The 14,450-nt window shown below is 22.7% G+C and overlaps 2 protein-coding genes across 8 annotated transcripts; one reads left to right on the top strand and one right to left on the bottom strand.

Annotated features, from left to right (window-relative positions):
- Positions 1-2,524: 2,524 nt before the first annotated feature.
- LOC409911 (protein disulfide-isomerase A3) lies at positions 2,525-5,173 on the top strand. Its single transcript, XM_623279.6, has 5 exons — positions 2,525-2,806; positions 3,067-3,298; positions 3,368-3,576; positions 3,655-3,765; positions 3,853-5,173. The coding sequence occupies exons 1-5, from the start codon at positions 2,661-2,663 to the stop codon at positions 4,625-4,627; spliced, it is 1,473 nt and encodes a 490-aa protein (XP_623282.2). The 5' UTR covers positions 2,525-2,660; the 3' UTR covers positions 4,628-5,173.
- A 3,970-nt stretch (positions 5,174-9,143) lies between these two features.
- Positions 9,144-13,612, bottom strand: LOC409910 (ras-like GTP-binding protein Rho1). 7 transcript variants are annotated; one of them, XM_016911386.2, is made up of 6 exons: positions 13,482-13,592; positions 13,163-13,348; positions 11,372-11,457; positions 9,939-10,099; positions 9,450-9,833; positions 9,144-9,374 (listed from the first exon to the last, which is right to left on the bottom strand). In XM_016911386.2, exons 3-6 carry the CDS (start codon positions 11,427-11,429, stop codon positions 9,294-9,296), a joined length of 684 nt encoding a protein of 227 aa, XP_016766875.1. In that variant the 5' UTR covers positions 11,430-11,457; positions 13,163-13,348; positions 13,482-13,592; the 3' UTR covers positions 9,144-9,293. The 7 variants fall into 7 exon arrangements, with proteins under 7 accessions (XP_016766875.1, XP_016766882.1, XP_016766878.1 ...); XM_016911393.2 differs by lacking the exon at positions 11,372-11,457; XM_016911389.2 differs by lacking the exon at positions 13,163-13,348 and having other exon boundaries at positions 13,482-13,583.
- Between the last annotated feature and the right edge of the window lie 838 nt (positions 13,613-14,450).

The following is a 14,450-nucleotide window of genomic DNA, read 5'->3' on the forward strand; positions in this document are numbered from 1 at the left end:
CAAATTACATACATCATTATTAAAAAATTAAAATAGAAATACATTTTGATAATCTTTAAAATGATAAAGAAATTTATTTGTTTATTGTTTTAATTATTTATTATTATTTGTTTGTTTATTATTTATTTATTATTTACAATGATTTTCTACTATAATAATACATAATAATACATTCTACATATAATACTAATATGAAGATTTTTATCATTATTTAAATTATATATAAAAATTATAATAAATATATATAATGAAATTATTTTTTATATAAATTTAATGTTACAAATATATCAAAATATATCAATTGTATTTCAAAAATATCTTTTGCTACAATTTTTCTTGAATTTTTTGTAATTCATTTCCATTTTTATGTTTCATTTAATGTTTTTTATTAATTAGTAAATTTTATTTGTTTTATATTCTTATTAATTTTTAATTTTTGCTTCTTTATTTTTAAAAATTATAATTTTGTTTAAAAGTAAACTTTTAAACTTGTTTTACTTACTAAACTTACTTATAATTGTTTAAAATCAATGTAAATGAGATTTCACAATATCAAATTTTTTTAGAATAAAAAAAATAATAAAAATAATAATAATAAAATAATTTTGTTTCAAAATTATTTTTTTTATAAAATTTCAAATTTATCAATATTTTTTTTTTTAATGAAATTCTATATTTCTTTTCTATAATCTTTTAAGCAGAAAAAAATTTAAAAACTAAATTTATAATATCATAAAGTTTCTTAAGATTTCAATTTTAAGAAACTTTTATATTTTACTTATTCGTTATTTTTCTATTTTAAAATTATATATTTAAAATGATAATTATTTGCATCAATACAATAATTAAATATAATTAAATGTATTTATTTAATTAATTTAATAATGATTTATGTATTTATGTATTTTATGTTTTACCTCATTTTGTGGTAATGATTTGTTAAGATAAATAATATTTTTAATTTTTCTTAAAGATAGAAATCCAATCAAATTTAGTTGCTGAATTGTTTATCTTTGTCTAATTTAATCAATAAGAAAATTATACTTTAAAAAAAATTTGATATTTCTTATTCTAGAATAATGAACTAGTTACTTGTCACATTAAAATTACATATTTTTTACACAATATTTAATGACATATCTATAAAAGATCATATCTATTAAAAGACTTAGCAACTTTTGACAAACATTTAAATAAGTCTATTCTGAATATAATTATTAAAAAGATTATATTATATTACAAAAATATATATTATATTAAAAAAATTATATTAGATATCTCTAAAAAAATAGATAACCCATATATTTTGTAAAATTTGCACTCTTGCAAAATATTCAGTATTACCAAACATAAAAATTTAAAGAAAAAAATACGAAAAGAAATTTTTCCTACTTTTACTTTTATGCAATTTTATATGATTTTATTTATAATCTTTTTAACTAATATATAAATTTATCTTTATAATTATATTGAAAATAATATTAGGAATGGAAATAATATGACGTTTTAGTACTTTTTCTACGCTGAAAAAATTTTTTTTCATAACATCATATTAGATTTAGTATGCATATGAGCAATGATATCGTTATATATTCGAGATTATTCAATAAATTTATGTTTTTATAATTTAATCACAATCGTATGATTGTAAAAATTAATATTATAATATATCAAACTATTATCTTATATATAGTCTATTATAAATATAGTCTATTATACAAATTCACAAATTAAATTGAAACAAAGATATTGAAAAACGAAAAAAATGATATCATTTGTGAATAAAAAATAATTCAAATATAATGTAAAATATGATACATAGAGATTTCATATTTATCTTATCCTTGAAATAAATTATTTTATTTTGAAAGCAATAATTATAAATAAATAATTTTTCGACATCTATATATCATTTTTAAAATTAAAATAAATTATAAAGAAATAATTATAAATTGAATATTAATATCTCAAATTAAAATTTAATTTTTTCGAAATTATAATTTTCAGAATGTACATATTATGAACATTATAAACATATTACTTAAAGTTAAAAGAGTAAACTAAAAATTAATAATTACGATAAAATAAAATACATATTTCAGACTTAACAATGATTAAATTAGATTTTGTAAATAGTTATATATTATTTTGAAAATAAAAACTTTCATTAATTTATTTACATTTGACATTCGCAGTTGTATTTATAAGTATATAGTTATAAGATTGTTTTAAGCTGCAACGATATTGTGTACTCACTGTGTATCTTGCCTAATGTTTGCAAAAACAGTGTTGCCACATTGAACATTATATTTTATATATAAAATACTTATTATTTATTTAAACTGTAATCAATTCTCTATTTTGAACGAGAGATAAAATGATAGTAAAAAAATTTTTTTTTTAGTTCCTTTTCTTAAAATAAAGATCGATGAAATAATTTTCGTTGACATGTATTTGAAATCTTGTTTTATTCATTTAGATGTTGTATTACATACAATGAAAATACATCCCCACGCAATGAAATACTCAGTAGAAATAGCCAATCAGGACACGACAGCACTGCGTGGCTATCTTGGCTAACTTATTGTTGAAGCCACGTCGAGCAGTATCTTTTGAAGAAAACGATTAGATTGAATTTGATTTAAAAATAAGTTTCCACAATGCTATTTAAATATTTTAACTTTCTTTTTTTGGTTTTCGCTTCAGTCTTAGCTGAAGAAAAAGATGTGGTGGAGCTAACCGACGAAACTTTTAGCCATGAATTAGAACGGCTTGAAAACACGCTTGTTATGTTTTACGCACCATGGTAAGAAGTTTCTTTGCAATAATTGTATATTTTCAGAATTGGAGACAATTTTATTATTTTATTATTTTATTATATGTATTATAATTATAAAAAAAAATTAATTTAAAAAAAATATTTGTAGAAGTTTCAATAATTTCAAATGCCGGCTTGTAACATATTAATAACTAATTTTAATATTTATTTTTATATAAGAAAATATAAAAATAATTCAATTTTATGTTTTGAGGTATTTAATTTAATTATATGAATATTTATTTCAGGTGTGGTCATTGCAAACGATTGAAACCAGAATATGCAAAAGCTGCTGAAATGCTTTTAGATAATGATCCATCAATTACTCTTGCTAAAGTTGATTGTACAGAAAGTGGAAAGGATACTTGTAATAAATATTCTGTTAGTGGTTATCCAACATTAAAGATCTTTTCTAAAGGTGATTTTGTTAGTGATTACAATGGACCTAGAGAAGCTGTTGGCATTGCTAAGTATATGAAGGTAACTAGGATTTTGATAATATAGAAGTTACTTAAATATTTTATATAAACTAGTTTTAATATATTTTAGGCACAAGTTGGTCCAGCATCTAAAGAATTAAATGAAGAAAATTGTTTAAAGTCATTTTTAGATTCTGATGAAGTAAGTGTTGTAGGTTTCTTTGAAAAAGAAGATTTATCTTTAGCAACAACTTTTCATGCGGTTTCTAAAAAACTTAAAGAAAAAGTTAGATTTGCACACACAACTGCCAAATCACTTATGGAAAAAGAAGGATATAAGTAATTTATTTGTATTATAATAAATTTATATTATGAGTAATATTAAATATAAAATAAAAATTTTTTTTTTATTTTCAGGAATACTATTGTTTTATATAGACCAAAAATTTTGCAAAATAAATTTGAAGCAAACATTGTGAAATATGATGAAACTATGGGTGATATTCAAGAATTTATTAATAAGAATTAGTATGTTTTACAAATATTTATATTATTATATACATAAATATTTATATTATATTTGTAGTATTTGCTAAAACTGAATATTTATTTTAGTTTTGGTATTGCGGGAGTTCGTACACGAGATAATACAGCAGAATTTAAAAATCCATTAGTTGTTGCATATTATGCAGTAGATTATATCAAGAATTCAAAGGGTACAAACTATTGGCGTAATAGAATTATCAAAGTTGCTAAGGACTTCCCTAATTTGAACTTTGCTATTTCTTCCAAAGATGATTTTCAGCATGAATTGAATGATTTTGGAATTGATTTTGTTAAAGGTGATAAACCTGTTATATTGGCACGAAATATTAATAACCAAAAATTTGTTATGAAAGATGAATTCTCTGTTAGTACATTTGAAGCATTTTTAAAAGATATGGAAGCTGGTGTTTTAGAACCATATCTAAAGTCTGAACCAATTCCTGAAGATAATTCTGGAAATGTTAAAATTGCGGTAGCCCGAAATTTTGACGAACTTGTTACAAATAATGACAAAGATACATTGATTGAATTTTATGCACCTTGGTGCGGTCATTGTAAAAAATTAGCTCCTGTTTATGATGAATTAGGAGAAAAACTTGCGAATGAGGATGTTGAGATCATAAAGTTTGATGCTACTGCTAATGATGTTCCTGGCCCATATGAAGTTCGAGGTTTTCCTACACTTTATTGGGCACCTAAAAACTCTAAAAATAATCCAGTCAAATATGAAGGTGGCAGAGAGCTTGATGATTTTATTAAATATATTGCTAAACATGCAACTAATGAGTTAAAAGGATTTGATCGTAAAGGCAAAAGTGTTAAACCGAAGAGTGATGAATTGTAAATTTTTTCACTACAGATATGTGGTTGGTTTATTACATACAATTTTAACATATATCTCAGCAAAACTTGAACTGAAATTTTCTTTGTACAATTTATGAGTGTGAGAAAAGTACTGTATCTAGCTAAAAACATAAAAGCAAAAAATTTTTCTAACTCCAGAGACAGATTAGAAAGCAATTAAAAATCTTTGGTAATGCAACTGCATTTATTTTACAATGTATTTGAAAAAGTGAATAACTAGAGTAGGATCATCTATATATTATATAACTTTATAATGTTATATATTATGTAAACTGTGCAGAATTGATATTATATCAAAGTTTTCCAGATCTAACAAATAATACTTAACATTTAATTTTTCATTCCATTTTTCATATTTTATTATATATTAGATTGAAGTCAATAAATTATCTTATTTATATCAAAAATAAAATAAATGTTTTTTTATAAAATTTTGCACTGAGAATCTAATAATATCTTCATTTTTTTAGTATTAAGCTCCCTAATATATAATTTTTATATAAATAAAAATTCATTGTACAATATATTTTGCATATTGATGTATTTTCAAAGATCCTTTTTAAATTGTAGCAAACTGATTGAATTTAATATTTAAATTTATAGATTTTTAATTATTTCAGGAGTAATAATTTACAAAAATTAATAAGTAATTTTTATTATTAATTACAATTTGATATATGGAATAATATATTTAAATATATGGAGTAAAGATTAATTAATTATAAAGTAATCTATGAAAATCCAAAAAATTTACTCCTGATTTTATTTTCCTAATTATAAAAAAATGTTTTCTTTTTCATTTTAATTATAATGAGAAAGTAAAACGTATTAAAAAAGTATTACATATAAATGATTGCATTTTTATTCTTGGAAGTATCTTTTTTAACTTTGCTATTGGCATAACTAATTAGAATATTATAAAATTATTTATAGAGAACTGTGGAGACGTAGAAAATAGTAAATATTTTCTATTTTTTTTTTACATATTCGTTTCATATACAAATATGTACTTTTGGTATTCAAAATTAAAATAATATATTTATCATACATATAGGGTTTTAATATATTCGTTTTGTTCAAGACATTTTTGAAAAGCATCAAAAGTCAAGATAAATATAAAAATTGAGACTTATTTATTAAATTATAAATAATTAAGTTTAAATTTATGTAATTTGTGTTAAATGAAGCGGGAATGAAGTGTGATGCAACGAAGATAAAGTGATCTCGATTTTCAAGATTGAAATTTTTGAAATCTTTTTCCTCTTGTTTCATCTAATGTAAATTTCAATTAGTTATAATTTAATAAATAAGCTTAATTGATATTTTTGTACATCATTTTTTGTATTTATTTTGGTAAAGAATTAATTTTCTATAGCTATCCCATATATTAACACCCTGTATATGTATACATATATATATTTGTTGTAACATCATCGTAAGAAAATGAATAGTGATTTATATTTTTATCATTACTTCATACCATGATAAATAGATAAAGAAATGCTTAACAAAAATTATAGGACATTCAGAAGGTATAATACCTTATCTATTTCAGGAATAGTAATATTTTATATACAATCTTTAATCCTATATGGACTAAATATGTAAAATAACAGAGTTGTTTTATCTCTTTTTTTATGGAGACGTTAATGAATTTGGTAGACGCTATGATATACGAAATATTATCATTTTGATTCTTATTAAACATAGAAATTCATATTATTTTATAAGTTTGTGCATATAACAATATTTAACTTTTTTCATAAAATGTCATATTATCAATTATGTTTAATATCAATTATGTATAATATCAATTATGTTTAATTATTTTTTTTCTTTTATTTCAATTAAAGAATATTTATAATTTTTATACAATAATAATTAAAGATTATTCTATTTTAATAAGAATCAAAACGATAATGAAAAAATATTGATATAATTTCTAAATTAACAATTTATGTATTAATATATTCCGTGATCCATATATTTATAAAAATTGCGATGATGTTTGTACAAATTTCTCGTAATTTATTTTATTTTGAAACACGCACTTATTGCAACATTAGATAAAAAAAGTCCATAAAGGATTAACTGATACAATCATAATTAACAGTACATTCTTCAGAAATTATTATAAAAAATTTTTTATAAATTTTGCAACGGATTTATATTTGCAAAGATATTACTTTCAATTTACTTTTTTTCTAGGATTTTTTTGTAAATTTTATTTGAATGTTGTGAAAAACTTAATTATTCATTAACTTTTTAATTTAAATTGTGCTACAAACAATTAAATAATTATTTTTACGCATTTTAACAATAGATTATTAAGATTATGTATGTATATATAAATTCTTGTTAAATGAAATTTCAGACCGTTGCAAAATTTGATTGCAACCTTATAGATCCCGGTTAAAAGCGTAATTCAATAGTACTGCTAATCGTTAAAAAAAGTTTGTTGAACACAATTCCACAGTCATTCATTAAATCAATGGCCAAGACTGCATTGCAGCCGTTAATTCAATAGTTCTTGCAAAAAACAACTACCTTATGAATCTTATAGATTAGTTTTAATAGAAGATACGTAAGATTAAAAGTTTAGATTAGAATAGTATGCATACAAATGGAAAAAAAAGAATGAAATAAAAGGGAGGAAAAATACAGGATAACAGATATGATATACGATCATTTTGTAAAGGTAACTCGAACTCATAAATTAATTACGTTTGAAGAATACATATTTCTTTCAATCGAAATCGAAACATTGGTAGAAGTATAAAGTATCCTGTAAGTCCCACGATATTATTATAAAAATCAATATTTTTTATGAAAATTGTTCGCCTTAAATTATTAATTTAGAGTAATTACATTATGTCGAATAATTTGAAAAAATATCGCGTAATAAAACGCAACTAAGACATCATTTATGTACTTCTGTACTTGGATACAATGGATGTGTTGTCGAAATATATAAATATAATCGCTATTACAATCCGTAATGTTAGTGTCATCGTATTACAATAATATAATAATAAAAATAATTAATAATTATAATAATAATTAATAATACATTTAATCTAGTTGATATCTTAAAGATCAAAGTGATCTGTTGGTCTACTTACGCAATTTTATAATATAAAGTTCATTTTTTGTGTAAGAAATATAGATATAATGCGATGGTTTGATAAAATAGCGACGTAACATTTGGAATTCTTAACATTTTGTTTTAAATTCTTACATTGCTTTCTATGACTTTACATTGCATACTACATCTTTATTCTTTCCATTTTCTCTTTTTATATTATTTTAGGAATTCCCCCAACTTTTTTTATCTTCTTTCTACTTTCTTTTTATTATTAAAAAATAAACATGCACTACGATTTAAAAAAAGAAAAAAGAAAGAGATGCATACGATAGCAATGAGATACTAATAATAATGATAATTACTACAATGATATAGATAATTATATATCATAATTATAAATAGTTGGTATGACAATTGTTTAATTTTTAAACTTGAAGCACAATTCATTATTATTAAAAAATACAATCAAGTAGTCATTACAATATACATTATAGTTTCTCATATACTATAGCATATACAAAATATCTACGCAATTTGATCAAGTTATAACTTTGAAATGAAAAAAGATAGAAAAAAAATTTCATTTAACAAAATAGTTTTAAATATACATAATTTGATGCATATATGCTGAAAATGAAAGCGTTTCAAAGAATTCAAGGTCATCATTAGTTTTTTAAATGATATTTTATATTTTTTAATAAATCAATTGATGCTTTTATTTTCTAAAAAGTATGAAAACATTTTTATCTGAAAATGTTTAGTTTAAAAATTTTATTTTAATTATGAATTTGTAAAATTTAGTATATGAAAATAACAAAAAAAAATGTGCGCAGTATAATATATAAGCTTTTATGTTTATTTTTTCTGTTTGTCATACAATACATAATTACACAATTAGAATTAAAATATCTTTTGAATTAATCGTTTCAAAGTGCTTTAACATATTTCTATAAAATTTAAGACAATTTGTCAGTGTATATATACATATATATAAATATATATATATATATTTATAGATATAAAAAAACCAGTTTAATTTAAAGAAATGGAAATGATCTAGAAATCTTTGAAACATAACTTTAGATCACAGATGTAATACTGTGCATTTTGTTGTGCACTACTTAATAATATTTATATTTATATTTATCTAATGAAATTTTCATCTTCTATCTTCTATCATTTTAAAGTCATTTTGAATTGACCCAGTTGTGTGAGATATTTTATATATATATACATACATATATATATATATATATATATATATATATATATATATATATATATATATATATATATATACACACATATATATATATATACATATACACACACACACACACATATATATATATACATATATATATATATTTGTATTAAATTTAATCAGTTGTTTAAGTCTCCAGTTTTGATAGTTTTTTTTTTATATTACGTATTTTTATAGTTTCCTTGTTTATAAGTTGCTTTATTATGTAAAATAATTAAAGATAAATTGTTATTATATTATTGTTTCCGCTGGGGGTCTCCGGCATAACAACTAGCTTCATTGCAACTAGCAATTCCATTAGTGTTGTCTCGTTATCGGTGATAATTCAAGAATTATAGGAGCCAACATCTTCCCTTCTTCTTCTTTTTTACCTACGAACTCACATAATTTTTATAATAACGTCTGCTCAGTTTATATTCATTTTTAAAGAAATTTGTAATGAACAATACTTACTTGTAATGCTGCCCGAGTGGCTGTTTCAAATACTTCCCTAATACCTTCCTTACTTTTAGCAGAACATTCAAGATAAGCAAAGGCATTGATTTTTTCAGCCATAGCTCTTCCTTCTTCTGGCTTAACTGGTTCTTGTTTCATCTTACTAAGTTCTTTGATTGTATTAGGATCATTGCGTAAGTCTTTTTTGTTTCCAACAAGGATAATGGGCACATTTGGGCAAAAGTGCTTCACCTCTGGTGTCCATTTCTCAGGAATGTTTTCCAGGGAATCTGGACTATCAATAGAGAAACACATTAAGATTACATCTGTGTCAGGATATGATAGTGGACGCAACCTATCATAATCTTCTTGTCCAGCTGTGTCCCAAAGAGCCAGTTCCACCTATTGTAGATACAATTTTTTATCATATTAGGAATATTTTTTTTTCATATTAAGAAAAAAAATACAAATATATTAAATATTTAAAAAATTTCTTTATATACTCACTTGTTTCCCATCAACTTCAATATCTGCAACATAATTTTCAAACACTGTAGGTACATAAACTTCTGGAAATTGGTCTTTGCTGAAGACTATAAGTAAGCATGTTTTACCACAAGCACCATCACCCACAATAACCAATTTCTTTCTAATGGCTGCCATGAATTCTAAAATATAAATCATTATATATTTTTTTATTAATTCAAACATATTCTAAATTAGGATTCTAATTTTATATACATAATTTTAATCTTAATGTAAATAATTTTAATAAATATATCTATTAATGCAAAAACAAAAATTTTAAAATCACTTCACATGAATAACAAATTTTTATTTATATAATTTAAAAATATTTAATATTTTGTCATATTTAATATAAATGTTTTAGAATTCTTGTAATAACTTACCTACATAAATAATATCATAATTATATTTTATATAATATAATTATTTAAATAAAAATGAGCATTTATTTTTAATTTTAAATATTATTACCTCTTTTTGTTAATAATAACTAATATATACAGAATATATATATTTAATTTTATATATATATTAATAATAATAAAAATACACATCTAACTCCTATTAGTTTTATCTTATATATACATATATAAATGTATATATGTATATATGTTAAATGAAAAATTTAGTGTAAATACTAGTGTGAAAGTCATATTTTATATATGATTAAACTTTAATTTTATACAATATAGATGAAAAGTATCTTAACAATTATTCAAATATGAGTAATAATGAATCTAAATCGATTGAATTAACATCTTGAAAACACCATCTAAAATTAATTCAACTAAAGGCATGCAGTGAGTGAACACATAATACATGTAAGATAAGATAATTACAACTTAATGGGAAATGCAATGAATATTTGAAAAGATGTAAATAATATCAATATTAAAGAAAACTACTTTTCCTACACCTTAATAAGGCATAAATAAATAAAAAGCAATTTTAAATAGATAGATCTATTAAATTTAAACAGATATAAAGAAAATAGTGAAAGAGATTAAGAAAAAGCATTCTTCAGGATAGAGTTAGGAAGAAGTCAGGGTAATCTTTTGAAATTATTCAGTTAAATTCACCTCCTCACAATGCTAATAAACAGTGACTTGAATTCAAACCTCGTAGGGTATAATATTTGTCATCTGAAAGTATTGTATTCATTTATATTTAAATAGAATACTAAATTGATACTAGCATTACAAATACAATAGCATATACTTTCTACAGCCCTCTGTTTGTAATATAATATAATTTTACTGCTAAAAATTGTCTCTAATTTCATAATTATCTGCTACATAGTGGGTATATAGGTAATATTTTTTAAATATATCTATATTTCATATCTACTTTAATACTATTTAGAAAGCAACCTACGAGGGCTGAAAATTGAAAGGATATTGATTGGATCGTACCTGATCCAGGGTACCCCGTATCGTCTGGACCGAGGCATCGGCCCGTATTGCATCCCATGTTTTTAGTCTTTCTTTCAGCGTCTCTGCTTTAAGTGGACATTTTATATGTTAGAATGGATAAAAGGCTGTGAGATATTTGCATGTACTACAGATGTCATATATATAATATTATATTATATACATATATATATATATATATATGTAAATATGTACGTATATGTTTTATTTCAATCATAATATCTAAATATCTGTAAAAATATTAATTATAATACTATAATCATAATGGCACCTTTATGATTTTGATTCATAACTCTTTCCTTCCGATATATATGAAAATATGCACACTACAAGATTCTGCAAATGCCAAAGACTAAATATAATGTGAATTTAATATTATCATGGTGTTATCATAACTTCATATGCACATTTAAATCAAAGATTACAGAATTCTGAAGTGCATAAGGTAAAGCATTAAAAATTGTATGTAAGAAAGGAAATATATCTCACATGTTATTTAATTCATATGTAAAGATTTTTATATACTATTATGTTATATATGTAAGAGAATACCTTATGCCTTGAGAAAAAAATGTTTTTAAAGAACATGCGTAGACACATAAGAATGATATTTTTTGTATAAGCATGCACTATTAAGAAATATGTATACCATAAAAGAATTATTTTTAAGAAGCAAAAATAAAATATAATATGCAATACATTCATATTACATATACATAGATAAGATGTATAAAATTTTGATTAAATAAGTTGTATTTCTTTATTTATAAAAATCATAAATTTCAGATAATGACAAATAAATATATATATAAATCCATATATTATAAAATGCTTCAAAATATTATAATTTTTTAACATAAAATTCTATTCATTAAAAGATATTATTTTATTAGATTATAAGAATGTATTTTTTTATTTCATTTCTTTTTAATTTTTTAGTTTTAAATATTTATATTTTATATAGATATATTCATTAATATACAAAAAAAGATTTAAAACTTTTTATAAATCAGAAGCAAAAATTTTTAATTATATAATTTATTTTATAAGAAAAGCAATGAAAAAACTTGAATATTAATATTAATATTAAAACAATACAATAAACTTTTAAATTTTATATTTCATTTGTTTGTTATAAAAATTATTAATTACATAATATTATAATTTATTATTTTAATATTTCACAAATTGAAGAAGTTAAATTTGAATTTTTTTTAATTCAGTATAAACTATATTATTTTTTAAAATTATCTATCATACATATAAAATATTTAAAATATTTTTTATATATGTATATATATTTTTTATACGTGTATACATTATATATATATAGAGGTTGAAAAAAATCGACATATTTGTTTAATATTTTTATTAGTCACGAAATTCTGATGAAATCATTCTAAAGATGTAAAATGAAAGAGTGAGTAAGAAATATGCTATAAGATATAAAAAATTTTATAAAAATGTAAATAGAAATATGAATTTCTACCATGAAAAAGCGTACCGACCTTTTGTTTATTGTAGCTTTGAGATGTCGGTTGACAGAATGAACGATGACAAAGGAATGTCAAAACGAAGCCGTGACATAAATTTTTACTTACTAGGTTTCCGGACTGGGACTCGGAATTTTTTGTCGAATTTTGCACAGCCGGAAGTGCATTGCCGAAAGGTGGTGGCGGAGGGGGATAAAGCCAGAGAGGGGAAAATGGGGGCGCTGAAGGTGCGACAGGATAGCGACGCAGGGGTCTAGAGCCTAGGGGACGATTTACATACTGAATTAAAGCCCAGGTCGTATTTGAACTGGTAAAACGATCCCAAATCAGTGATTGAATGCAGTCACAGCGTGTAGCTTCTTGTATGTTGAATTAAACGGTCGTCATGCGAAGATGCTGTGGATTCGTAACGCATGGCACTCCCTCGGCCCTCTATCGCGGGAGGAGGAGAAGGTTTTTTTCCCTCCTTGACACACAGAGTTCCCGGTTGCGCCGTTAACAAAGCGATATGTAGCACGCTTAAACCATTCGAGCACACAACACAGTACACTCTCACACCACTCTAATCAGTATTACTTAAGAAATAATTGCGTATTTACCTGAAATGCTAAGCGACAGAAAGTCAAGAAGATGGCTGCCCTCGATGGCCACACCTCAATCTGTGAGTGTGCGGCAATCGAGTAGTAAGGAGGGGCATTATTCTCAGGATCGTATTGAGGCTTTAAAAGTACCCTTTCCTAGGAATTTACAAAATATTATCAGACTTCCGATATATATAAATTTTCATATAAATTTTTTATAAATTGTATAATGATAATTATAAAATAATAATGTTTTATATTATTTAAATTGTATATTAATAAAATTTTAAATAATTGAAATTGAATATTGTATAACTCTTAGTAGAATGTTGTATAATTTAAATTATTAATCATTATAATTGCATAATTAAAAAAAAAAGAAAAATATTAATGTTTATTAATTTCACATTAATTAACAAGTTTATGAGCTTGCACTATAGTAATTTTTATATAGTGGTTTTATCTATAAGAGTATTATGATATTAAAGAATCATTATATGTACAATATTTAAAAAATAATTTTTTTGTTACATGTTAAAATGAAAATATATTTAATATAATAATTTTTTTTTAAAAAGAAAGATGTTTAATTTATGCATTATTTAATAATACATTCCTAGATAATACTATAAAATCAACGAATCATGGGCCATCATGTATTAAGAATCTAGAGGGATTTTACGTATACAACTGTGTTTCTTGAACAAAAGAGTTGTCAATATAGGATAAAATGACTGTTAGTAACATAGAAATAAGAATAGGGGAATGATATTGCACGTGATGAGAAGCTTACTATAGCAATGGTTTACTCAACAAAATCAGATGGTATAATATTATTTTCCCACTTCTCTATTCTTTTATATTATTGCCAGCCATTTTGTTTTACATATTGGCAACTTTTTTCTTGAATATATTTATAGATGAATGATAGGAAGGGTTGAAAATTATATAAATAATGCTATATCAGTTTCATCATTCAATATTTTT

Source organism: Apis mellifera, linkage group LG1 (genome assembly GCF_003254395.2).
Source record: "Apis mellifera strain DH4 linkage group LG1, Amel_HAv3.1, whole genome shotgun sequence".
Classification (NCBI taxonomy): domain Eukaryota; kingdom Metazoa; phylum Arthropoda; class Insecta; order Hymenoptera; family Apidae; genus Apis; species Apis mellifera.